This window comes from Lathamus discolor, chromosome 5, assembly GCF_037157495.1.
Source record: "Lathamus discolor isolate bLatDis1 chromosome 5, bLatDis1.hap1, whole genome shotgun sequence".
Lineage (NCBI taxonomy): Eukaryota > Metazoa > Chordata > Aves > Psittaciformes > Psittacidae > Lathamus > Lathamus discolor.
In genome coordinates, this window is record NC_088888.1 from 48,882,546 (window position 1) to 48,910,522 (window position 27,977).

The following is a 27,977-nucleotide window of genomic DNA, read 5'->3' on the forward strand; positions in this document are numbered from 1 at the left end:
AGCACATCAAACCTGAAGTTCTGCAGTTTAATGCTCACTACCAAAAGTGGTAATGACTGCAGTAATTAAACTAGGGGAACAGTCTCCATTAGTTCTCATTTAGTTTTCCCACATAGGCTTAAACCATGACCTAAGATCCCTTCAGCAAAACATCAATATGGAATCACTGCATTCACTTGTAATTACTGGATGGCAACTTATTTATATTCTTACCTTGTAAACAGATCTTTGTATTTTAAGAGACAGCTACGCAGAGTGCTTTTCATAATTAAAGCAACATACAGTTTTTCAGCTTCAAGGTTATTCAAGCCAGCTACAGAATCTGCTTCCAAAATTAAACCTGAACAGCTACGGCTGGCTCTTTATAATGTTTCCAGGCCCCAAATCACACTTTTTCTCTCTCAAGCTGGGGCCCTCCTTCCCCTGCGGCAGTATTTGCTTTATCTTTTCTAAGTCCAGATTGCCTTGATCATTTACGTCCTTCCTGAACTTCTCTGCGGTAATATGCAAGGGCTGAAAACTCATGCTGTAAGCATATGGAGCAAGGTTTGCTGAAATTCATGATTAGATGATTAGTCGAACTGCTGAAAACCTTATGCAGGAAGCAAGGATTTGAGGCTCCTTCCCTTGCAACAGAGTTTCAGAGATTAAGTGCTCAGTTGTAACATAGAAAACCTTTTGCCTTGTGCTGCCCTACTGTGTTCCCCCCTAGCGAAGCCCTTCTGATATTTCTCAGGCACAGGAGGGTGTCTTTCCATTAACAGACTCAACCAGAAGTGAAGGAGTCAACACTCTGTCCTCTATTCAACCCCACAGCCATTGGCAAGTGCAGCACACAGGTATTCCTGAACCAGCTCCCAGAGGACACACTACACTACAGGGAGAGCATTTCTATGTCAACAAAGTGAACAAGTTTTCTGTTTTGCAAGGGGACACATCACCTCCCTCTATCCCTTTTAGTACAGTATGACATCAAAGCTTCATTTTAATTGACACTGAAAACCTGTCTTCTCTGTGCCCTTTAATACTTAGGGCATCTACAGTAAGTTTCTCTATAAAGAGCAGGAGTAAAAAATAGTCAAGAGAAGAAGGGGGAAAGAAGAACCCACACTGTTAGCTGTCTGGTATTTATTACTTTTTAATACAGATAAGTCACAACAAAATATTCTCTAACAACACACGCAAATGATATCATAACCAATTATTTTAATTTCATCAACATTCATTTGCTATGTACATATTCTCCCATCTGCAAAAGTGCAAAGAATGTCTCAACAAGAAACCTTTATGGACAAGTATATTTTTGAGGGGTTTTCTCACCAGTGACCTTATAACATGTTTGTCCTCAGTTACCTAGTACAGCAAAGTGAAGAGTACATGGCAAAGAAGGAAGAAAAAAAAAAAAAAAGGAGAAAAAGAGAAAAGAAACTGGGTTAGATGCCTCCCTTGTAGGAATATTCCCTATTTTCCCAACTAAATTCATAAGGAATACAATGCTCACTATTGGAGATGTCAATGAAAATAGACTATAGGATAGTCTATGGGCTGGCTATAGACTATTGTAGTTTTAATGATTCTGCAGCATTAGGCAGAACAAGAATTTCCAGCTGTTCACCTTGGTAGATGTCAAATTACACATCAGCATGTGAAAGATGTCCATCATGTTAGTCATGGTTATCAAAATTTAATTTTAAACACCCCACTGATGGATTAATTCATTTTTACACATCCAAAACATGACGTCTATCTAAATGCAAGCCTCTCCTATGGAAAACAGTTAACTACTGGAAAGAAAAGCATTTGCACATGCAACTCCTATTACTACCTCAAGGAGCATCGTGCACTAAAGAAGAGTACAATGAACCTCCAAATTCAGAGGACTGTATTCTCTTTTACAAACCGTATTTCAGGCGCAATTTAATCTGATCACAGGCCAGATTAAAAAAATCCACACAGTATCAGAAAAATTAAAGATAATGATGAATAAACTTTAGCCAAATAAGGTAAGCAAGGAGCTGGGGAAATCATTTCCCTTTTGACACAATTAAAAGCTCATTGACAACTTCCAGCGCTCATCAAGGCAGAAATCAAATCAACTGCAGTCTAGTTTAAACTCTGAAGTAGCTATTAGGTCCCCCAGAAGTTACCTTTGCCTTTCCACTTATGCAAAGCCCAGCTGAAACTCTCATGGCCAAAGGGTGGGCCTGACTGCTTCACTGACATCTAATGCATGTTACGGAAAATACTGCATTTTGCAGTAACTGAAGACCAGTTTTCATAACCAGCAAGAAGCAGGGAAAGCATTCTCTACAATTTACTTTAGAGTGAAAGCTCAGAGGAATCTTTCTGTAGCTCAGCTGGTTTCCATCAAGGATCATTTTTACAGTGCTATGAGTCTGCTAGCTTCCAGTGGAGAGATGTGTTTTGGAAGAAAACTGGCATTTCCTCCAGTGGTAGACAAGATTCACTGAACAGCAGATTTAAAAGGAAAAGCTGATGGAGAACCAAATGGTTTTCTTGGATGAATTCGTACATAAGTCCTTGTCACTGTTAAGACTTTAAATATGCTTACCCCTTCCCATTTTCTCAGTCTGCTGCATTCTTCGCTTTGACTTGAATATCCTGTACAACCTTGCACACAATTGTGTTTTTAAAGCTAGCCAAATTCCCTTTTTCCATGTCTACTCTTTCTTGACTGTCACACATACATGTCTGGAGAGGCATCTAAGTACTTAAAAAACAGAATGATAAATTAAGCTACTCTAAGGAAACCAAATAAACAAGTATTTAGAAGGGCTCCAGATGCCATATCTCCCCTACCGTGTGTGTTGTACCACGACTCTCCAAGTGCATGAAAAGTGGATACAGAGCCCATGTGGGAATTAATACCCTAGACTCACAGCATGAGTGACTGGCACTCAAGAACAAACACTACAGTAACAGATGTGTCCTTTAATTTTTCTCATTACAGGAGCTGTCTTTGCTGTGTGATTTCAGACTGCTCGAACAGTCTACCCATTGTCCATCTGGTCTGGTACTGCCAGGCAATGTGACTCCAAACCTTGTTAGCCACCCTAACTCCATCAGGTTGCTCAACGCACCATCAAAGCTAAAGGGCTCATCCTCCCTGAGGAGTTAATTCAAATCATGATTGTTCTCCATAAGGGAAATCTCACTGCACAGCTAACTAGGCTGTGTAACTGTACGAGATAGACAGTCCAGATCAGAATACCATTAACATCTGCTGTCTGGCTTCTAAGGACATTACCACTCAAGTTAGCAGTAAGTCATCTGTACTAACATAAACCCTCTGTGCAGCTTGAGCACTACTTGAAGAGTGGCTAGTTAGCTAGAAGGAGCTAATTCTGCAGTGAAGACAGTCAGGAAATAAAATTGTGACCTTTGCATTTTTATGCACAAAGAAACATGGATATTCAGTTCTAGTTTTATAAGCACATTGATTTCTTAACTTAGCAGAAAGCGTACTTCTCAGACCAGCATACGAAGCACTTGTTTGGCATATGACTTTTTTGTTTTCTTTCCCAGGGTGGCAGAGTATCAGGGCCATTTTCAGAATCATGATTTCAACAGGTACACTCTTTAAAAAGATTCATACTTGGAAAAAAAACAAAATAAACTTCAGAAGAAACAAAAAATCCCGCCTCGTAAATAGAAACAAACCCCACACCTCTCAAGTGACAAGCACTCCATAAATACACTATGGAGAAAAGCAAAAAAAAAACCCCAACTCTCCTGTAAATTTCAATAGCCTTGAGAAACCAAGCAAAAGATTGATGACCTATTTTAAAAATTTTATTTAAGGAAGGAAGAAATGGGAACCAAGAAACAACAACTGCAGAGTCTACAACAACCGCAGAGTCTACAGAGCCAAGCCCTCTGATACAAATTCACTGACTAACGCACAGTCTATTTCATACAGCACAGAGGCATGTAGAAAGTAAATATGCCAAGTCTGCATAGTCCCCAAGTTCTTAAACCCTGGACTTAATGCCATTTTGGAAGACAAAGGTGCAGAAACTAATTGTTATAAAAAGTGATGCCAGATTTTGTACTCAGTACCTCTCAGCTCTTACAGGTCTGACAGCCCAGATCCTGCTTCATGGTCCTCCTTCCACACCAGCCACACCAGCCTGCAGTAGGCAACAAAGCCCCAGCCCCAGCAGACACATACAAACACATCCCCATTCAGCTCAGCCTGTTTCCCCCCCCAAAAAATGGCTGTGAAGAAACACCTTTAAATAAAGGATTTTAAGACTTCCAGCTTGTTTTGGTATGGACAGATGAGCTGGCTGGGCACAATGACAGCCCCGGTGGAAGCAGCACTATTGCCCTACAGTCCGTCAGTGAAGGCAACACACATCAAACGCACACAGCAGGAAGACACTATGCCAAAAAAATAATTCATTTCAAGATTGCATTTTCTGGCATACATTTACATTCACTTGTCACGATACCTTAGTTTACCCCATCTCAGGAAATCTGAAAGAAAGCCTGCTCAGGCGACTGGCAGCACAGGGCCAGCTCCTGTGCCAGTGGGAACCGATGCAAAAGGCTGAAGGAATTCAATAGTAACAGGATGGTTTCTTTCCAGGGATTTCCCATTTCCACCAAGCTGGAGGGACAACAGCCCCTACACAATTACCCACTTTCCAACAGGACATATTTCTCTGTCCTGTATGTCTCCCCACACCCTTTCTATAAACTGTATTACGGTTATACAAAAAAATAAACCCAAATCATTTTTAGCTGAACTTTACCCCCCACTCGGGATATATTCAAAGGCCATCAAATTGGCTTGCCTCCAACCTTCACAGAGATCTTATCAGGAGGATTCTGGTTTTAACAACATGGATATATACATATTAATATGTACACAAAGAAGTTGCTCTTTCAGTTAGAAAAGAAATTAAATTTCATCACAGAATGAATCCTATAAAAAGATATGTAATAAAGTTGAAATACCCATAAAATAGCTATTACTAAAGCAAAGCTTTCGTCAATAAGCCTCCAAAACTTTAAATGAAGAAAATGGCTTCACGAAGTGGTAGTCTAGATTTCCACAGTGAGGACACTGCTGGACGTTGCTGTATTCAGAGAAATACTGCATGCCAATCCGTACATCTATTACTGGCTTCCCACAGTGCTTACAGTTCAGTCGAGCCTGTAAAAACACAAAGAAACAAAAATTCCCTTTTGAAATAACCATACTCACCACTGAAAACAAGGGCATCACACACAGTCCCTGCCCTACCCTCCCTGGCAGGACAAGGGGTAAGTCAGGAAACCAGCAATAATGGGATCTGATGGTAAAGACATTCCTCACCAGGACTGGTAACTCGCAGGCATACACAACGCTTTCCACATGAAATACCAGCACTGAATTCTGGAGAGTAGGTTACCTCCCACTCTGACTGACGGGAGGTAGAGAATTTCAAAGTTTATTTATGCAAATGATTGCTTTGTGTTGCTTAATCTCTGAAAGAATTCCTCAATCCCCAGCACAAGAAGTGTTGTCTCAGTAAATCATTAATGAAGCCCCGAAGCAAAGAGAGAAATTTTACATTTGTGCCACGCAATTCAACTGTTTAGGCTGATGTTTGAACACGATCTATGAAATACATCAGCATTTTAATCTTTTGGCTTAACAAATCTATAACTTGGTCTACTTTATCAGCACGGCATGGTGCTGTATCACTTTAAGTATCTATTTAAACATTGATAATACGTATCAGGTTATATAAACTAAACATCACTTCAAGGACACAAAGTATTCTATAAAATCCAACATTAACTGGGTGGATATGAGAAATAATTAAAGGTCAAGGGTGAGGACAGACAGAGCTATTAATGTTCAGCAGTAACAATGAAAGTAAGTCTTCAGAAGAAACCTAGCTGAGAAACCTGGCCCAGCCGATGTAAAGAAAGCAACAGGCGGTGCGAAAGCTCAGCAGGCCATCTGAAATACGCACAAGAAGCAGAAGGGATTTGAGACTGTAAAGGAGTTTAAGAGTAAAGGTAGCAAACGATCAGTGGGAGCCTGAGCTGCGCCATAGCTTAAACTCATTTAAAGCCCAATACACTAATGAAAGCTTCAGCTCTTCACTGCAAAGAACAAAAAAAAAAACCCAACATTTTCTATGGCAATCTTGATTTAAGGCATTTTCCTGGGATGTGAAGAAGAAGAAATTATTAAAGTACTATTACTGTTGAGACAAGACTCAAAAAGAAACAAACCACCAACTCCACAGCCAACTGCTCTGCTTGAAAGCAGAAATTTCAAGAAATACAATCTAGTACGGTATGGATTTGTAGGAATTTTTTTCAGTAAAATGTTGTTTTCCCTCTTGCTACTACCCAGCACATCAACAAGGTGCTAGTAATCTGACAGTGGCTGCAATTCATTATCCTACATGCCCTTTTGTAATGTGTGATTAAATACTTTGAAATAAGGTATGCAATTATTAAAAATAAAATTAGCAGGGCAATAAATCATATACCATATTTAAATGTCATTCCTCTGTATGCACGGAATCATCTGTACCAATCATGGTGAAACAATAATGCACGTTATCTGGCAATCACAGTCACTGCAGCTAATGATTTCATAGTCAGTTCTACTACTTACCATGTACTGTCACACTATCCATTAATCATATAATTAAGGTTCTTGTATAATGAGACCTTAATTCTTGTCTTGTACATTCAACAGAAGCAATTCACATTTAAATTTGCTGGCTTTTACAGAGCTAGCGTATCAGCATCAGTGGTTTATCTTTAGAAATGCCTATTTTTTAAAAAAGGTTACAGTCTCAAGAGGCACTAAATTTGGAGGCAATATCTCTGTCTTTAGTTATAATCGTTGTCAATGTCATTTTAACCAGTAGCAGCAATACCACTTGTCTTTCGAGCAACACATTTTGTTAAGTATGTTAAATGTAAAGTAAAATGGCATTTCACATACTGACAAAACGGTATTTTAGATTGCTCTGAACCACACACATTACCATGAAGTGATCACACTTTGAATGAGAGCGACTTTGCGAGGCTCTTGTCCTAAGTCAGTAACAACACCAAAAGCAACAGCCCTCTCCTGAGCATCTCAGCGGACCACTGAGCTATTCCCAGACAAATGTTTTTTCCATGGCTGTCTACCCCTACTTGCACAACAGAGTGCTCTGCCCATCGCATAACCAATTTTCTTGGATGCTGATGATTCTTCTCCTTCAGGCACATGTCTACTCTGCAGTAACCCCAGGCTTTAGATCTTTCTCACCCAAGGTATAGATTCAGTGAGCATTTAATGAAAAATAAGCTGCTGCAGGCTATGCCAGAGTACCATCACCAGAGTCAATCACAGCAAAGATTAAGCAGAGCTGGGTAGTCTCTAAGCACAAAGACACTTTAGACCTTTCCATTCCGTTGGGTTTTTTTGCTACAATTATGGTAAAACACAATTCACCCAACTAAAAGAAACCTGCATACATGAAACATCTGCTGGAAATTTGCAACTGTTATTAAAATGGTTACTACTGGAATTATACCAGATACTCCTAGTGATTATCCTGAGCACCAGATTTAATTGTTAATACATTTAAAGGGGTTTTACTAAAAAATGTAACTACTGATCACTGCACTGGCCTTTGTCTAACTATAGGCCACTGGGCCTCATAAGTCAAGACAAAGGCACAGGGACTTGGTCAGCTCTCTTATATTGCACTCACAGGTACGAGCTGGAAAAGAAGGATGGAAGAGGAGAAAGGAAAAGAGATACATAAACTTTGGTTTTACTTGCCATCAGTTGGAATTTCACCTTTTGAGTCTTATTTACATATGGTACTAACCTGACAACAGGGAGATGCTGCCAGAATATCGTAGGTATACATAGTTCCCAGCTGATGCCAGCTTCCATCCCATCGGGACTTGCACTTAATGCAGATAATTTTGTGAACCCCTTCTAAGCAGTCTACGCAAACAGCATAAAGGTGCATAAGCCTTCCTGTGGACAGGAAAGACACTTCTTAAGGAGACCAGAACAGAAGATTAAAACAGACATTTCCTGCAACATGTTATCTGCCCAACAGTGATAAAAATCATACCTTATTAAATTATTATTAAGGATAAATGCTAAAGTAAAAGATGTTTCTCTATGGGAAACACATAGGGCTTGATTGAAGCTGTTTTCCATGTACGTAAAACTCAGGAATTAGTCATCACCCTGACCACCCTCCCTTCCCCCATTTGCTGATACAGCTTAGCAATATATTTTATAAAAGAAGTTGCTGAAACTCCATGTACAGATGCCAGGTTAAGCTACATGATCAGCTGCAGTGTTTCCAAAACCAGGATTGTGCCTAGCTTCATCTCCACCTGACAGAAAAAGTGGAGAAGTATTGAAGCTTATTAGCAAGCTGGGTACAGAATCATTTAACAACTTGCCAACATCTTCCAGCAAAGATGGAATTAAGGACCTCTTTTTTTCCTTTTTAAGGAAAAAAGCAACAGCAAGAAGAGCAATTTTCTTTCATGTACTTTTTTTCTGACCATTAAGTATATTTAAAAACAGTGTATGTATTTCACGTACATGGACTTTAACATGCCATTCAGAACTATGAATCTATTGAGCCCTATCATGACCTTAGGCTTGTATGCACAGTCACTTTCAAAACCTGACTTATACCGACTTCCGTAAAAATCAAGAGGCTCAGACTTGAAAATGAAGCATTATCTCTACATAAATCTGACTAAACTCACCAATGCAAAATCCAAGATGCAAATTTCACACAAAACAAGAAGTCCTGCATAAATTACAGAGATCTGTCACCTAGATTATGCACGATTTGTAATGACTGAATTAATTTCTGGTTTAGTAGTTGGCTATTAGAAGTGGGCTGTCACAGAGTAGTAATCTGTAATATACCATATTTTGTACTGCTATATAAGAAAAGCTAAGAAGAAGTGCAGTTACAGATCAGCTACAAAACAGGACTTATTACTTGCATGTAATATGTGTTTATTTTGGATTGCGATTTGTGCTCTTTAGCATCGAAGTACTGAACGCATCACAACCTGTAATTTAATGAACACACATCTTGTACCTCTTCTAGATAAAAGGGAACGAAATACTAACAAATTATGGTAAGTCCATACCATACACTTTCAAAATGAATAGTTTGGTTTTTAAATTTGGCTTTTCAGCCAGTTATTTTAGAAAAATCAGAAGTAAAAACCAGATTCTTCCTAAAACGTATATACAAAATAAACTTGCCAGTATGAGCTGGTAAAAATTGAACTATTCCTCACTGGTTTGTTCAGCTCTAGAAAATGTCATGCGATGAGACTGAAGTGCAAACATAATAAACTCTGTTCCTAAAGTGAACACTTGAGATTGGAAACATTCAAATAATTTCACGCACAGAAGACTTGTGCTGTGCAGGAAGATAAAATAATATTCCCCATCTGAAGTTCTGCACTGTTCCTGCAAGTAAAAATATTGTATTCCCCCACTGTTTAAATTCTTTTGTATGTAGGAAATGAGGCACATGATATCTTACACATGCCTGAAATAAAAGAAGTGATTTTGCATACACCCTGGAACCGCACCTTAAAAGCTTAATTTCATTTCAAAGAGTACTCGTGGAAATAAACCATTTTACCCAGGATAAGTAGGTAAAAATTTTAACAATTAATTATTCACAGTATCTTGTCTGAGCGAGTTTTTCAGATGTATCAGCCAATGGGTAAGGAGCAATTAACTAAAGGACATATTTTTCCACAGTTTCGTTCTTAGCGGGAAATGTTAAAGAGTGATGAGTTTCACTATTGCTAAACCAGCTCTTAGCACTGATGAAAACACAAGCACATTGTGCATGCCTCCCCATGAAAGCAAATAAGCATTGTTATCTCACACACATACATTCTCTTTATCCTGGAGCTTTTTTTAGCTTGTGTATTTGCTATCACTTCTTCTCCTTAAAGTACATTAGGCAATGAACAATAATGTTAGCATGAATACAGTTCAGTGACTTAGTGCATAATGATTTAAGGAAAGAAATAAAACAATACAAAGTTTGTTGAGCAAAGGAATGTTGCATAACATGTATTATGACCATGCATAGGATATAATAAATTTATTGAAAGGAGAGAAACTGAAATGTTAAAATAGCTCTTGTTAGTGCCTTCCCAACACCCTTTTCGACATATAATTCTATGTTTTTGAACACCCAACTATGAATACTTTCTCTGACTGACTTTAGCCATGCTGCCTACCAGCAGGCTGCGCAGCAGGCATATTTTGCCATGTACCACCCTGATCACTTAGTCTGGGGCACAGCTTTCTGGAAGAGCTGATACACATCCTAGCCCACATCCTTTTGTTCCTCTAGGAGGAGAAAAGTAATACATTCCTTGGTCTCAACTCAGCTCGGAGCTGGGCCATGATCAGAATGCAATCCAAACAGGCAGGAGTTTGGAAGTAAGTCTAACCCCCTCATTACACCTTTGCTCCTTCAACCCACCATATTAAAAGCTTACTTTTACTATGTCTAGCCTCTCCAGGCCAGTGTTAACATAGGCCAGACTATAGCCCTTTCCATATTAAAAAAAACCAAAACAGTTTGCTATAAAACAAAACTGACATTCTCCAGTCTGAAAGAAGAAGAGAGGCATGTCACCTCATCAGTGGTACAAATATAACCTTCACCCACACTGCAGCTCAGCATGCTTGAATAGAAAAGGTTGCTTAAAAGGTTGATGCATGTCTTGGAGTAAAGCTCACAACAGATAAAACAGAACACACATGCTGCAGAACAGATTGGCTGGGAAACCTTCCCACGATCTACCTAGAATCCAGATGAGAAACATTTTAGTTGTAAACCGAAACACAAGGCATGGATCTTTCTATACAGCATTTGCTTTTGGCAATTCCTCCTAAGTGTTTCAATCTGATCCACGTGATTAATTTGGATGTGACTTCAGGCTCTACAGAACTGCTTAAAAATGAAGAATTGGGATGAAAACCTACAATGGCGAGTACAGGGCACAGAAGGCAGTTCCATCATTTAATGAAACCTAGCATGACTGACAGACAACCTGTACCTTGAAGGTGACAGGGAACATCATATTCAATCTCATCGTGTCTCGATGGGCTAAGGAACAGGGTCCCATCCACCAGCGGAAACTGTTCAAACACTGGCAGTGCCCTGTGGCATAGTGCACAGTTTACAACGTTCCTGTGGCTGGCACTAAGAGCAGCAAGGATGAACTTCCGAAGGTCCTCCCCTTGGCCCACCTGGGCATCGTCTTCCATCCGCACATGGAAGGTATTCAATTTATGCCTGGGGATGTGAGTAAGCAGCTCAGACAGATCGAGCCTTCTCAAAAACTGCACAGGGGCATCGAAGTGTCCTGACCTATGTGCTTGCAAGCCAGCTGCCCCATAATCAAAATGCGTGTTCCTGAACATGCCCCCACCGGCCATGTTCTTCTTATGGGGCTCCAGGTGAATGGCGTTCTTCAGAAACTCTCCTAGGTATCGGGAGGAACGAGGGACGCTGAAGTGCGTGGGGGCAAGAATAGAGTAGCCAGTGGGTGGGGACTGGCCAGGAGAGACACAAGGTGAACGGACGGCGTAGCTGCCGCCCATGACACCCTTCTCCTGGGAGTTCTGCCGGTCCATCGAGTGCCTTCGCTGGATGTCATTACTCAAGCCTTTCTGCGGCTTGTTGGATGGCCTGCCCTTTTTGGCCTCCTCTGCTGACTCTCCCATTGACCTTCCTGTACTCTTCTCCAACACGGACTTTTTCTTCTTATCATCCTGCATTCGCTTCACTTGGTACCAGTCAGTGTCCTTCTTCAAATGACCCTGCCCACACCGACAGGAGCAAAAGCGAAAAGCTAGGTCATAGCCCTTCTTTGTCCACATGTTTTGGCGACACTGCTTTTCGTTCCAGCTCCTGGCTCTGCCAATGCAATTGAACTGAACGAGGATACTGCTTTCCCACTCATAGAAGCACTGAAGGTGCATCCAGGTGCTGTACGGACAATGCTCGTTGTTGCATATAACCTTCTGGTAGTCATCCTTCTCCAGGTCCACCGGCCTTCCAAAGCTACAGATCAGTGGAGTAGCACAAGGGGCTTCTGTGGAAGATAAAACAGATGCATTAACAACCTAATAGCCCACTTATTGCAATACTTTTTCAAACACTGTGCTAAACATGCATGTGAGCTCTTAGTCATAATCTGTATTATCAAAGAGCCCACAGGCACTAGCTGTGGGTTAGGGCAAAAAGCAGTCTTTGCCAGAAAAAGTTAAGTACGTGAAAAGAGATACGGAAATGAGGGAATAAAGAAACAAAATGACATTACAGCTTGTTTAATACTCAAAGCACCTCAGAAGCATTAGCCCTCCTCAAAGGTTTGTGGATACTGTTGCAAGGCCTTAAGAAGTGAGGAGAAAGCTTTGTGGATGTTTCTGGAAGGCTGCTTTGAAGCCTGAGAGGCAGCATGGGGAGAACACACAGATGTTTGTTTGAAAAACAAGGAGGCAATACAGCCTGGCTTTGCAATCACAGGGAGAGGCAGGAATTGATCTTTTCTTTGGGACTGAGCAAGAGACAATAGCTACGGAGAGAAGGAGGAAGCAGACGACTTTGAAAGGCAAGACAAACGGCTTATGTTCCTAGTAGAGAAAGGAGGGCCTTTGTTATATTGCTTAGGCAACTATAGACTGTACTACCATCACTGACCTCCTGGATAGCTAAATTTCATAAACCAAATAGTCCTACAACACAGACAAGTTGAAAAAAAACAAATGCCACATGTTACTAGTAGCAAAGTAGCAGCCTTTGCTATATCCTTCAGCAAAGAACAGTTTATTTCAATTATCTCCCTGCAACAATACTAGCTTCTAAACAAAAATGTTCTACAAAAAGTATTCTGCATTTATGGACCAGTGACGTTTTCCTCTTTCTCACCAAAGTACCGCAGACTACGTATGACTCCATTTGTGGCTGTTCACTGGTAGCTGGGAGGCAGAGAAAGGACAGGAAATTTTCAGTTGGAGTTCCTGTTGATCTTTAGAGTTTCTAGTTACGAAGTTTTTAGATGCTTACCCAAGTATTACAAATATTTCTCCTCTGTATTTCTGACTTCTTACTTCCTCCACTTCACCAAAAACTACTACCTGCAACAGGGCTGGCAAGATGCCTTTTCACGTCTATATTGCAGCATTTAAACACACAGGTTTCCTTAGGGTCTTTTGTGCTCAAGTGCCACCTCATCCCATGCAAAACAGAGGAAATGACTCCCTGCATTTTTCCAGCCTGAGCCAGAGCTCCAAGACTTTCAAAAGAGTTAACACTAAGCCTTGTTGGAGAGAGGCTGCCGTGAACCAGGATTTTAGTTGGTTTTCCTTAGGACTTTAAATTTCTCTGATAACCAGGGAAAAAGCCCACCATTTGGTTCCATTGCTTCTAATCCCCTTCTTGTCCATGCCAGCACAAATTATCAAACATAATTTGCGGGTGTTATGCTGCTACATTTACTTTTACTCAGACTCTCACTAACAGACATACTATCCAGCCTTACCTGCCCTACAGCAGCAATACACAAACTACTGCCAGGAGGCAGGAGCAAAGAACATGCCATGCTTTACAACAACGTATCTTTGCCATGCTAGTGGCTTTGTCCCTTCCCATCAAGTTTTTGTTAAAAGGCTATGAACAAACAAATAAAATCTTCCAGGTTACCTTCTATAAATTCAAGATTATGGTAGCTCTTAAGACTTATTTACCCAGAAGAGACAGGCACAAAGAGCGTGAGAAAATGTTCCCAAGCCATTTCCTGGAAGATACCACATCTTCACCTCATTTCTCTGCCTCAATTTCTAATGCCAGAAGCAGAACAATCGCAAGGAGAATCTTCTTCAACACCTTTCCTTCAGGGACTAGCCTATAAACTGCAGGCAAAGCACATTCCCCAAAAACATTCTCTTAAAGCAAAAAAAGCCTATTTCATTTCAAAACATGAACTTGTTCAGTCATTAAAAACAAATTACCAAATTGGAGAGAACAGAGATGAGAGGCTTTCCCTAGGGACTCTTTGTAAGTTCCTTCTACACATGTGCCACCGATAATCTCGCTATTTGTCTCGGGGCTCTGAAAAATCCACTAAGAACATGCAGATCTTGAGATACCTTTGAGAAGCATGAATTTTATTGGCTACCAATGACTAATCTCTCAGCCTAGAGAAAAGAAGGCTCAGGGAAGACCTTATCACCATGTTCCAGCATTTAAAGGGTGGCTACAAAGAAGACGGAGACTCCCTTTTTACAAGGAATTACATGGAAAATACAAGTGGTAATGGGCACAAATTACTCCTGGGGAGATTCTGGTTGTACACAAGATGAAACTTTTTCACAATGAGAACAGTCAGCCATTGGAATAACCTTTCCAAGGAAGTGGTTGATTCCCCAACAGTGGCCACTTTTAAGATCTGGCTCAACAGGGGGCTAGGACATCTTGTCTAGGTCATGCTTACTTAGAAAGGTTGGATTAGATGATCTTTGAGTTCCTTCCAAGCTGGTATTCTCTGATCCTATGACTGATTCTTTCATCGTATTTAGGGTCTGAAAGTATAGTTTGCAATTATAGTGACCTTATGCAAATTATGTCAGAGAAACCAGTTAAACTGAAACCATTAAAGGCAAATCATCAGAAGTCAGATGTGCAGCAAAGTACCGGAGGTACCAATATGAACAATTCTCACTTACTTACACATTTCCTGTATTCATCTATTTTCGTGCATATTCCTTTCCACTACTGCCAGGAGGCAGGAAGAAAGAATATGCCAAAAATCCATTTATGGGCCCCCCCGTGTTTCAGAGTGTAAATGTTCTAGCAGTTGCAGGTATAATTATAGCTGACAGCAGAGAAAGTTACTATACAGACAAGTCTAGAGATCTCCACTTTAGAATAAAAGCTTTACACTTGTCATCCAAACTGCTGTAGTTAACCAACTAAAAAAGAAGTTTCCTTGATTAGCCTTTGAACATGTTTTTGGGTTTGGATGCAAAAATGTATGATCTCCAGCTCCTTTAGAAGCTCACAGCCTCTTCGTTATGCACTGGGTGTCTAGAGGCTGCTGTAAAGGTGACTTTCAACATTTTTTCCCCTTTTTCCTGGTTGGTTAATAGACGAATTGTGGAATGGGATACTCTCCAGCTTCTCCTTGAGAACCTACAGATTCCACATTATCTGAGGAGCTTCCCAAACAGCATAACTATGAGCTGGAAAAAGCTTCACATTTTGGAGAGTGATGTCATTTTCAACATCTAAGTTAACAGCTACTTGAAAGGTGACTACTAGACGACATTGCTTCATCTGATCTTCTGTCTACTCAGTGTGATTTGGCTGGTCAAACAATCACCATAGCAAAAGCAAGTCTAGAGCAGCTACAATAAAGCAGCGGAATGAAGTGCCATTCCCCCTGCAAAAGACTGAATTGTTAAATGCTGGCATAGAGATCACTCTGCAAAACATTGCTAAGAGGAGAAGCTGGTCCCTACTCATCTCTTCTGGGCACTCACCTGACATTTCACTACAGTTATTAATACTTCAGAAACCCAATAGGTGTCTCTGCCACATCAAGGCTAATGCCATGCTAGCCAAAGCGCCTGTTTTCACTGATACAGTCTTGCTGTTGCAAGGTCTGCTGATTTGGAGAAGGCCTGGATAAACATTCCACTACCTGAAAATCATACAGAAACTTGAAGCCAACATTTGGTTCTGCCTAATATTTCAAATTCCAGCAGGTTTTTCTGTACAAAACAGACTGTGCAGGACTGAACATCCCTTGCAGACTTCTCTCCATTCATATCTCCTGTGAAACATAATCATACCACATGTTCCTACATAAATAATAAATGAGAAAAAGAAAACAAAGCAATTTTTGGGTGCATCTTTCCTAGTTAACAGCAACAGATACACCTTCAGAGCAAAAGAGACTACATTCAGGTCATTTAGTATGGGAGCCACATTAGCAGATGTAAAGAGCTCATCCCATCAATTCACACCCTTGAAAGCACTCTGGGTTATTTAATCATTTTGTAAAGGAGACAAAGCATTTATTAGAGAATGACAAAACTTTAAAAATTCTTGTTATGAAGCCCTTTTATTTCCCATTTATTAGAAATGTATTTTGAAATTATTTTTCACAAAGTCAGAGCTAGAATCATCATCTTAAACGTTTTATGATAACAGTAGGATTACTGTGAAGAGAGACAACAAAGGGGAGTAAATAGAAATTCACATGACCAAACTGCCCATCCACACCTGCAGCACCAAGCTGGTTTGTCACCTAAAAATAATTGGCTTCCAAGAAGCTAATAGCTCACCAAAGTTGTGAAACTGAACTTCAGAAAAAATGAAAGATTATGAGGTACGAGAGAGCAGCATCCATTCTCCCAGGAGACCTTTGTGAAATAATACCTAAATGACCATAAAAGTGCCTCTATTTTACCTCTCCGTTTCAAGATGATTTTCACTGCCTAAGAGAACAAAATGAGACAGCATGCAATTTTGTGTAGCAGAATGGCTTCGACATTTTGACACAAGCGCACGGCTGTAATAGACAGGCTGCCAAGTTGCAACTGCAACTGCACACTGCTTCTTTCAAGAAGTTAGGTTTCCACATAAGAAATAAATGTTTTAACATATTGCACTGTAGTGATTTTGATCAGCAATTCAGAAAATAGCTGCAAAGGGCAGCACATAAATGCCCTCTAAAACAGAAATAACATAAAATATTCCAAACAAATGTACATTTGAGCAAAGGCAGCTCACTGTTTAAACAAGGTTATGTTTTATGTTTGACAGAACTACCATAAAATTAACTTTTCTTTCAAAACCAAAAACATGACTGCAAAAGAATACTGCAAAGGAGTTGGTCTGGGTGTTTGGCTTTTTCTCAGTATCTTCTTTCATGTTTATAAACATTAATAAAAGCCAGGGATAGAAACAGATGAGATAAATCACCTTCAACAACAACAACAAAAAACCCAATACAGTAACTATTCTACCTTTAAAAACAAAAACAAAACCAAAAGAAAAACCAGAAACAGGGTAAATGAAGACTACCGTTCCTGTTATATGACCCAAATGAAAGCAGCAGAACAGCTGCCAGAGGAACTTGCCTCTGATTAAGTAAATGGAGGAGAATATTGTTTACTTCAGTTTACACACCCATCATAAAAGCAAAGATGCACCCAGCAAGCCAAATGCAGTGACTCCATGACTTCAGTTTTGTGAGTGCTCTCATTTGTTCCAAGCCCTCAATGCAGACGCCTAAAGCAAAATTCGCTCTTCCCCCACCACATTCCCACAGTATCCATTGTGTTAGGCACCAGAGTTTTTCAGTCAGTGGTCAGAAACAGATAATTATTTCCTGTGCTTGTCAGCATAGGTTTCAGCTCAGGGCCCAGACTTGCGATTGCTGGTAAAGCTCAAGGGAGGTGGTGAGGCTGGGGGCAGAAGACAGAGAAGTGTGGCAGCTGTTGGAAGAGGCAGCCCTACTCCCTACTATCACCTTGAAACAACTGTCAGTTGACAGCAGGTTGTTATGGATCTGGAAGAAGAAATTATTAAGGAAAAACCCACAAAGAGGTAGTCTTAGCACTGGATCGGGTGCAAGGCCCTTAGTGTGACTTGCGTTTCACCTGCCATTACTCTAGCATCTCCCCATCTATGCCAAGGACACTTCACTTGCCAGCACATTATCTAGGTCAGAATGGCACCTGTGGGACACATACTTTGCAAAGCCAGCACTTTTAACCCCTACCACTGCTTTCCCATGAACAGTGCTCTCTTCACAGCCCTAAACAGCTACGAATTGTTCACTCTGCCAGCTAGAACCAGAGCTGAGTCATTTCTGTGGAAGGCTACTCCCTACCAACCATCTGCATGAATCTTCCGAAATTCCTCTGCCATCAGCATAGCTTTACTTTAATTGAAGTCATACAATATTATTCTGCTAATACAGCAATGCAGCTGTATAAAATAAACCACCACCACAACAACAAAACAGCCAGAACAAAGAACTTGCACTAATTATCCAATGTGTTTGCTTTGGTGAGCCCTGCAATACAATCTAATATTCAAAAGACTACCAAGACAAAATAGGACTGCCATACATACAATTGGTTAAATAGTACAAATAATAAAGCAATATAGAAATGATCAGCCACCTTCACAGGAGCCTGAATGCAGAAGGGAGAATGCAATGGGAAAAATCTAGATACAAAAGGTAGGCTTGGATCTTCTGTGCAGCAACAATAACAAGCTAACAGCCAATAAACAGTAACAGAAGTCTTTTAGAACAGCTTGGTTCATGGCATATATTGATAACACCCACTGACGATCACTGATGTCTCTCCAAAACTTAAGCAGTCTTTGCAGACCAATTGAGATGAAAGTTTCCAATCATCCTCCAGTAAGGAGGGAAAAAACTAGACAGCAGTACCTGGCAAGCCACCCAAAACACAGGCTTTCTTCTGTGCCACAAGACTCCCTCTTATGCTCTTGGAAAGAGAAGCCAGTGTCAGCAGTCCATCCTCAGTGAGCAGTATACAAACTCAGGCTGGTGTGACCCAGCACAGACCCGATCCACCTGACTCCCCTGCCTTGAAAAGGGAGCCTGGCTGATAGCTTTCCACATGTAAGCACCTACATATTGACATTTATGTGCCAATCTGGAGCTCAAGGACTAAGTAGTCACAGCAAATATTTCTGCTCTGATGGGGCTTAAAGAGAAGAAGCTGTAAGCAGCCCAGCTCTCCTTGGCATGCTTACCCCATGTGCAATATCACTAGTTCTATTAGGTGAGAAGTCACATGAAGTGATCACCTTGCCTAGAAAAAATAAGGTAATTTGGAGCTGATAAACCCCAGTTCACCTGGGAATTCAGACAATGGGTCTCCTGGAGGGCTGAGCAGATGCTCAACTATCTCCACACACTTCACTTATACCGAATTCAGGCTTGGCCTCCAAGGGAGTCCTCAGAAAAAAAAAACCAAAAAGGCCTAGCAACTACACAGCAGTGGGAAGATGACATGGAAAACATGAAGACTCAACTCATACCTGTCACATTAACACCTTCTAACTTACCACACAGTCAGAACTAGTGCCTGATTATGAAATCAGCAATTAGCATGTGACATAAAGTCATAGAATCACAGCATCATAGAATGGTCAGGGACGGAAAGGACCTTAAAATCATCTAGTACCTATAGTACCTACCCCCCTAACGTGAGCAGGGACACCTCCCACTAGACCAGGTTGCTCAAGGCACTGGCCTTTGAACACTGCCAGGGATGGAGTAAGTCAGTTACCTGTGGCTCTTACTCAACCCACCATTTGCAGCTCCACCATCACCTCACCAAACTAAGTCAGAAAGTCAAGAGCGGAACTGTACAATCTAAAGAGTATAGGCACTTACATGTGCACAGTAGTTTTGCTTACACAGCCATCTGTGCTCCAAGCTGGACCAACTGCCTACACCACTTAAACCCATCATAAGAATTCACATGTTCTTGTGGAATTCATTATAATCTCTACAGTTACTGCGCCGCATAAACCCATCATAAGAATTCACATGTTTCTGTGGAAGTCCCTGTAATCTGTACAGTTATCATCTTGCCAACTTCTTTCCATTTAATACCTGTTGTCCAAACACAGAGAACAACTCAAATCAGCAGTTTCGGCTTTTGCTTAGGGTGTACAGACCCCACCTGCATAGGAGAAATCTTGCCCTGGTTTGTGATGTAATACCCTCAATCCAACTGAAAATATCACCAGTTCACCATACCAAAGAGAACAGGCCTGAGCCTCTACCTGTTTCAGCGCCAGTACAACTAATGCCAATGCACTCCTTATACTCCCATGTGAATTCTGAATTGTCTTAACCAGGTCAGGCAACAATTGGTCCTCCGTGCCACAAGTCATCATGCCTGGGTCAGAAAGACTTCTCACACTCTTCAGCATAGGGTGGATTTTTCTGGTGGCTTTTATCATGGTCAATGCAGAGACTGTCTCCAGACTAGTGGGCATCTACATGTTTTGAACAGTGACTGTTGCTTTGTCTGCACATGAATCATCCTTACAGAAAAGCATTTCACCATTAACTTCTCTCACTGTAGCTTTCCAATAGATTTTAATACCTTGAAACATTACAGAAAAGTAACTCTGGTGCGTTGAGAAACAGACAGCCAAATGCTAAAGCAGACTCTTAATGCACCTGTCCTAGCAAGTTTTTAGTGGCAAATACTAACTCATGCTGGGAATAAAGAGATAACCATGGCAAGCAGTAGATGGCCCAATACCAAGCACAGATGTAAACACCACAGGCTGGATTTGCCCAGAGTGAGAGCCAGCTAGCCACAAGACCCAGCACAAAAGCACAAGTAGGGAAGAGCAAAAGGAGAAAAGGTTGAATAAGTGATATCACCATCCATTTTAGTTTCACATCTAGTGATGCTTGAGCTATCGATCTATCCTCTCCAAGTTTCAGTATGACAGTATTTTTATTTCCCATGCTTAAAGCCTAAAGGAGCTGTTAGAAACTCAGTAGGAATCAGGAGATGCAGTAACCCTAGCTGCAGTACTCAGCATCTCTGCAAGACAGCAGCTCCGGCATGTGGAGCTGTCGGTTCCAAAAGACACCTCCCTCATGATGCCGTGCTGGCTTCCAGCCCTGCCCGTGTGCCATCTTTGGCGTCTGTGCAGTTCTTAGAGACCTCGGCTGTACGCTGCTCCTAAAACGGGTATCAGTACCACAGAAATGGAGACTGGGAGTGCTGGGAACACTCAGTAGCCAGGCTCTGATTGAAGCTACCTCCAAGACAGGAACAACAGCAATATCCCTCTCAAGCCTGGGAAGGAGGGCTGACAGGCTCTACCACTGCAGGAGAAACAAAGAGATAGAGATTAAAGTGAATGCTCTCAAGATAAACGTCACTAACCCTACTGGGAAATGCCGGTACTCCACTTAAAATCTCACAAGCGTTCATATGGAATTACCCACTCTGGTGACTAGATTACTGCTTCAAAAGGCCTCTCCAAAATTATTTGAATTTCCACCAAAACTGTTTAAAGAAAGCTCATGCTCCACTTATGCTGTTGTAATTTAGACACCTTGGAGATTAGCTGGAGTATTTTAGCCTGACCTGGATGCAAGGTTTATCTCTATTTTTTTCCCCTCACATACACTGCAGGAAGAAAAGCAGAGAAAAATGGACATCTGCCAGTCATCACAGTACTTTAATACCAAAGGATGTCTCAATAAGCAAGGCTGTAAGCGAGGCTGACAAAAACTTACAAGTATTTCCAAGAACTAGAAATCGTTTTGTCACTACTTGTTAGATCACTGGGAGGAAGATATAGGATGAGTACAAAGCAAAGTAAAGCAATCAGTTCAAAAACTATGTTTCTTAATATAAGACCTAACAAATATCAAGCCTAACCCTTATTCATGTAAGCACTACACTTGAGCAAATGACTAACCACATGAACACAGAATCCTGTCGGAGCACCAATAACCATATTGATAGCAAATAACTGTCAAAAAAAATTGGTGTGCACTTGCTTGCATGAAAGGATAGAATTTACTGTATTCAGTAATATCACAGCCATGATCCAATTTGTAAAGACTTGCAGTACACAAATTACATTTGCTACAAAAGCATGTAATTGAATAGTTTTAAAAATCCTAAAACTAACGTGAAAGTCCTTTCGAACCCAATTTGCATTGATAGAGACAGTGAAATCCGCATTCAGCTGATTTCTGCAGTTAGAAGAACTCAACGGAATTATGAAGCAAAATGGTTTCCCTTCAGAAAATTAATAGGTATTAAATTTTGTACTCACTGCAACAGAACAGAAACTTAATTTTCCAGGTGGTCTCACTGATATCAACAGGACTCCCTCAAGCTAAGCAATAAGAAGGTGTCAATATTGAACATCACTAGAGTGCCAAACTGGAACTGGTTGCTATACACAGCAGGGAACATTTGATAGCAAATATTAATCCATGCCTAAATACTACAGCAATTTGTGCTCTAAAAATACATTTTTAAATAGTGCACTGAGAAATTTTTTGACCTTCTTTAACAATCCCACCCCCACGATAGCATCTTTTTCTTTTTAGTAAATCTTAATTGTTGGCCAGTCACAGTTTTCAACACATTAGTCACTGTTGCACTGACTGATTTTCTTCTTCATACACTTGTCCCACATTAGCATTTTCATCTGAAAGTAACCCGGTTTTACAAATCTGTGAAGATCAGGTGAGGAGCGTGCAAAAGCACTGCTGGCCATTTTTCTCTCAGCTAACTACAGATAAGTTGAGAGCCCAGCCAGCACAGCAGGCACTGCTCACACAACCCCTCAGCTGCCGCGCCAGGAATTCCACTCCTGGGAAACTGCACCCCAATGAGACCTGCAGCAACCACCTCCACTGGCTCCCCCCCAGTCTTTTTCTCCCCCAGAGACCCTCATGCCCAGGGATCCTGTACAAATCTGACCTCTGGCCACTCCACCTGACAACCTACCAACCCACCAGCTCTGCCATGTCTGCAGTTTAAGGGCTCACTTCTGCTGGAGGGAAAAAAGTATAGTCTTAAAACAGGGGGCAGTGCACTGTAGGACAGTGATTTAGAGAAAGCTATGCCATATTTTTTATATTTAACTTAGCTGGCTCTAATGAACCCCATGTTTAAGGGGAAAAGCACAGATAAGGGGAGCCAGCTCCTCTTTTTTGCTCATCTTACAGCACCAAAGCTGGAGTTACAAGGACAAGGGATGAAGCAAGATGCTAAGACAGCAACCATCAAGAAGAGGAAGAAGACTGGGGTTTCCTGGACACAATGAGGCCAAAAATGGAAATAAGGCAAAGAAAATGGATGGAAGAAAGAATTTTAGGGTCAGAAACAACTATACGTGGAAAACAGTGCAAGGAGTTTATACGATAAAGAAATAAAGCAGTTGTAGCCAACTGTTTAAAAGTGCCCAGCCTCAGCAAGGCAGAAGCAGAAAAGGAATTTGCCACTCAGAGCCCCTCAGATCTGAAGTAAGCCTTTTGGATTTTTCTCTTCTGCTGCTCAGAGTAAAGTATCACAAAATGTCTTGCCTTCTTACACTCACTTATGACTGCAGATGAAGATAACCTACTATTGCCACTGGGAATGCTGGCAGTCCACAACACTGGAGTCAGGGGCAAGTGCTCAATCCCATGGAGCTGCTGGTATAATTTTAGATGATGACAGGTCAGATTTTCCAGTTTGGTTACGGAAAGTAAACCAGAAAATCAGCTAGAAGACTGAAAATTTATTAGGAGCATCCTTCAGCCATTCTGAAGGCAGGGCTTCTAAGAAATGAGGCTGTCTGTGACACTGCATTTTAGTTTCCCTCTGCACTGTGATACTGTTAAACTAGTCCACACACCTCCCCCTCCATGACTTGTACCCTCATTCTTTGGTCAAGAAAGATTAATCTATCATACACAGAATTCCTGCTTGGTCTGATGGTAAGGTAGGAAACAAAGACACAGCTAGAGAACGCGAATCCTCCTTGTGAGCATCATCACAATAGCTCCAGTGCAAGACGGAGATAAGCTGCCACATCTGGTCACTGGTTATGCTCTCCACCTTCCCGATTCCCATGTGGGAGTCTAGGGACATTCAGCTGCAGTTTGAGCTCGGAACATGCGAAAATTAAAACACCTCCAAAAAACCAGCATAAGCAGACGCCCTCTTGGGGCAGGGGAGAAATCAGCTCACATCTCTCAATTATCATGCCAAAACCTGACAGACACCTGAAGGGAAAATTGTGCGGGGACTGAAACTAAACTTATCTAAATGTAAAAGGGAACATTTTCCCCCTGTAAACCTGTCCTGTAACAGCGGTTCCATATTACATGGCACCGCTAGTCAGAGCTGCGTGGAGAAGCCCAGAGGAAATGAAAAATTCTGTTTCATGACGGCAAATGGATGAGGGCAGAAACAATACCCGGACCACATAACGAACTGTGAAGACTTCAAAAAATTATCTGAACCACCATCCCTTCCCTGAGTGAAGCAGGGTCCTGATGGGACTGCATAATTAGCCTGTCTTACCGAAACCATGATGCAAAGCCAAGGTTTGAACAGACAGTCTTAATTTTGCAATTATTAAATCTGCTGCTTTCATCTCTGCGTACTTCTGTCTTGTCACACTCATGAAAGAAAACAGGCTATGTTATTATGATCATCTACCACTTTTCCAGGATAGAGTAGGAGAGCGGTAACATCAGACACATGCAAATTACTCTAGAACAACATATGGTGACGATGCAGGAGAGAAGAGTGAGCCCAGAGACGAGGGACCCACAGGACCTGTGATCCTGGGCAGCCTAAGTCACAGCATGCAGCTTAATAGTCCAAAAGCAGCAGTGAAGAACTTCCCTGTGCCCAGCACACTTAATCCACAACCCAGAGAGGCTCCCACGAATAGGACTGACTGTGTACAGCAGAACTCTATTAACCTCACAACTCACTGCAGCAGGCACCTCCTCCATAAACTGCTTGGTGAACAAGTAGCCAACCGTAAGTGCATAGACTCTTACCAACCTCTCGAGTCTAGTAATGGGATACTTGCCCCCAAGGCCCTGGCTTTACTACATAGCTTCATTTCAGATTCATCAGTTTTGAAGACTTGGGGGAATCCATTATCATTATCTAACCTTTTCCTTGCACACAAGAGTGAGACCCCCAGCTCTGCAGCACGACAGCAGCAGTTTCTCCTTTCATCTCCTGAACCGAAACTGTTGAAAGCTTTGGACTTATCAGTGAGAAAACAATTTACGAAACATCCAGCTCAGGATGATCTGATGGGCAGTAGTCGACATAAAATAAAGCTAGCAACCACATCCACTCCTCCAGCCTTTATGATTATCTAAATGAAAGATACGACTAGATGCAATGATCCTGTCACAGCAAAGATGGAAGTGTGCTGACCAGGCACTTCCAGCAAATGCTGAATCCAGTGTTGTACCTCTGTTGTGAGAGGAGCAGGGAAGGGAAGGGGGGAAAATCTGAGAAGAGCCGAGGATGTTTCTGACCACTGAAGTCATATGGAAGCAGAGAGGAAGGATGCATAAGGCACCTGGGGGACACAGCTTGACAGCTGAAGACCGAGCCTGTCCAGCTAGCAAGCTGGACTGCTACCAGTGTTCACTGGCATCACGTCCAACGGCATCTGTGCAACGAACACCAACGACCCCATTGTCCCCAGGGGAACAGTTGCACCATAAGCACACCTCTGCTTTCACTTGTGCATGAGCAAAAAAACCTAGAAACACTGTTTCTCCCCACCTCAAGAACTAAACAACAGCCAAGCGTCTGTGTGAGACACCACCTGCAAGTGGATGTCGCACATATTACATCACCAGACTGAAGTCGTAACAAAAATGCTCTAGAAATTCCCTAACTCTGGCTAGTTGGTTTGGTTTTTTTCCCCTTGTTCACTCACTTGGAGCAAATAGTGAAAAAATAAAAAAAACCCCAACAATCAACCAAAAAGGAAATTCTAAGCATTCTCCACGATTCTCTGGAGTAATACTCATATAAAAGCAGTCTGGCAAAGGCTTTGCGAGCTAAAGTGATTCGTAATTAATTGCTAATATTTCTAAGGAAAACGTTCCATTAAATAATACACGGGAATCAAGACATTTTGAAACCCAAAGCGAGATTCTTGGGACTACCTCTAGCCGACAGCAGCCACGCAAAACAACCGCCACAAAGTATAAAACCAGTTGTAGCCACCCTCCCACTTTTTCCAAAGCTCCGGGCGTAAAATGCTGAAGACCGACCTGAGAGGGGGAAAAAGTCAAGAGGAGGGACTCTGCACCTCGGTTTGTAAACCTAGCAGCTGACCGAAGATTTGGGGGAGGTGGTGGTGGGGTCGGTGGAGGCGCGGGCTGAGCAAAACAACTGCTATAAAATTCTCACCTACCTTTACCTTTACTTTTAGACCGAAATACCGTTTTGCAAGAATGCCTTCAAATATGGACAGCAATGCAAGCTTCTGCGAGAAAACACCTTACCGAAATTACTCCGAACCCACAACCAGCCCGCCGATCAAAGTCAGCATAAAATGGTTGGTAAAAAGTGAGTGCATCACCCTGCCGAGCCCAACCGCTGTAAAACGGCACAAACAGACCCAAGAATAGGGCTCCATTTTTAATCGTGCTGAAACACAGTCGGGATTTTGCCCCCGAGCACCGAGCTCGCCGAGGCGCTGCCGCGGATGCTCTCCGGCCCCCGGCAGCGCACCCTGGGCCGCTCCCCGCCTGCCCGCAGCTACGGAGGAGGCCCCCGCCCTGCGGCGGGTCAGCGGGCGGGGACGCCCCCGCGAGCAGCCCCCCGCCCCGCCGCGCACTCCGGGGACACCCCGGCGCCCGCAGCAGCGCCGCAGGGCCCCGGGCGGCGCCCGCCCGTCCCGTCCCACCCCCTTCGGCCCCGCCACGGCTTCCCCCTGCATATGCCCGCGCGTCCCCGCTCTCCGGGCGCCCCGCCGCCGACTGCGCCACGGCTGGCCCCGGGAAGCCGCGGGGCCCGGGCCGCCGCTCACCGCTCCTGACGTCTCCGGGCGCCGCGCCGCCCGCGGCCGCCGGGCCGCCCGCTCCGCCGCCCGCCCCGCTGCCGCCGCCCGCCGCCGCCGCTCCAGCTCCGCCGCCAGCCGCGGCACCGCTGCCTGCTGCCGCCGCGGCTCCGCCGCCCGCCGCCGCCCCGTTCTCCTGCTCGTCGCCGCTGCTGTTGGCGCGCTTGTTCTTCTTGCCCTTGCCGCCCTTCTGGTTCGGCATCGCGGGCCCGGCGGCCGCCGCCGCGGCGAGGGGGGCGGCGGCGGCTGCGGAAAGCGCCGCCGCCGCTACCTCCGGCTCATGGCGGGGCCGTCGCGGCCGCGCTGCGCCGCGCCGCGCCCGCGGTGGGCGGCAGGGCCCGGGGGGCCGGGACGGGGAGGGCGAAAGGCGGGTCCCGCTCGGCCGGCCGCCGCCGCCCCGATTCCTCCCCGAGCAGGCGCGGGCGCTGGCGGCAGCGGGAAGCGGAGCGCGCTGGGGAGGGCCGGGGCTGAGCCAGGCGGCGGCAGCGGGAGGGGCTTATCGGGAGGGGGAGAGCCCCGCTCCCGCCGGCACGGGGAAGGGGTCGCTGCCAGTGTCACGGGGCGGGAGGCGCAGCCCCCCCCCCCCCCCCGGGAGCCAGAGCTGGAACCGGGCTCCCCCGCGGGCGGGGCGGGTCGCGCCGGGAAGCGCTGCCGCGGGACGTAGCGCGGTGGGTTTGGAGCGCGGGCGAGCGGGACCCGCGGATGCCGCGGTGCCTGTGCGCGCTTCTCGCGGGGGTCCCGGTGCCGGCCCGAGCGGCTCGGCATCCCTGGCGGTGTGGATGTCCCAGGCGGGGAACAGTTGGGAAACGTCACCTGTCGGTGCGGGCATAAAAGGGTGGGAGGGTGTGTGTCAAAAAAAGTAGTCTCGTGTTTGGGGTCGGGTTAGGAAGCACAAAGCCTTACGGTATTGCAGCCCGGAGCGGAGAGTTTTCATCTCGGGTCGTTACTGGTAGGGGTAGCTCCGTGGGTGATGGGGAGCAGGGATGAACCTTTAGAATATATAGGAGTTAGATGGAGGCTGTCAAACTGGGCTGAAGCGGAGCTGGAAGCCACTCTGCCTCGAGGGAGGCGTTGTGGAAGGGCAGCAGCCTCAGCTTCTGCCGGGGTCCGGGCTCGGTGAGAGGCACTGCGGAACACCGATAACGAATACTCACAGGATTCCTGCACCCGTGGAGGCGAGATGCTGCCAACCAGCTGCTAAACTGGTGGTCGCATTGGTACCTACCAGTTTATCCAACTTGAGAATAGAAAGTACAACCTGTTACAAGAACA

At 43.5% G+C, this 27,977-nt stretch overlaps 1 protein-coding gene across 1 annotated transcript; it reads right to left on the bottom strand.

Annotated features, from left to right (window-relative positions):
* Positions 1-1,113: 1,113 nt before the first annotated feature.
* HECA (hdc homolog, cell cycle regulator) lies at positions 1,114-26,995 on the bottom strand. The gene is made up of 4 exons (XM_065680717.1): positions 26,676-26,995; positions 11,116-12,156; positions 7,863-8,017; positions 1,114-5,182 (listed from the first exon to the last, which is right to left on the bottom strand). The coding sequence occupies exons 1-4, from the start codon at positions 26,905-26,907 to the stop codon at positions 5,018-5,020; spliced, it is 1,593 nt and encodes a 530-aa protein (XP_065536789.1). The 5' UTR covers positions 26,908-26,995; the 3' UTR covers positions 1,114-5,017.
* Between the last annotated feature and the right edge of the window lie 982 nt (positions 26,996-27,977).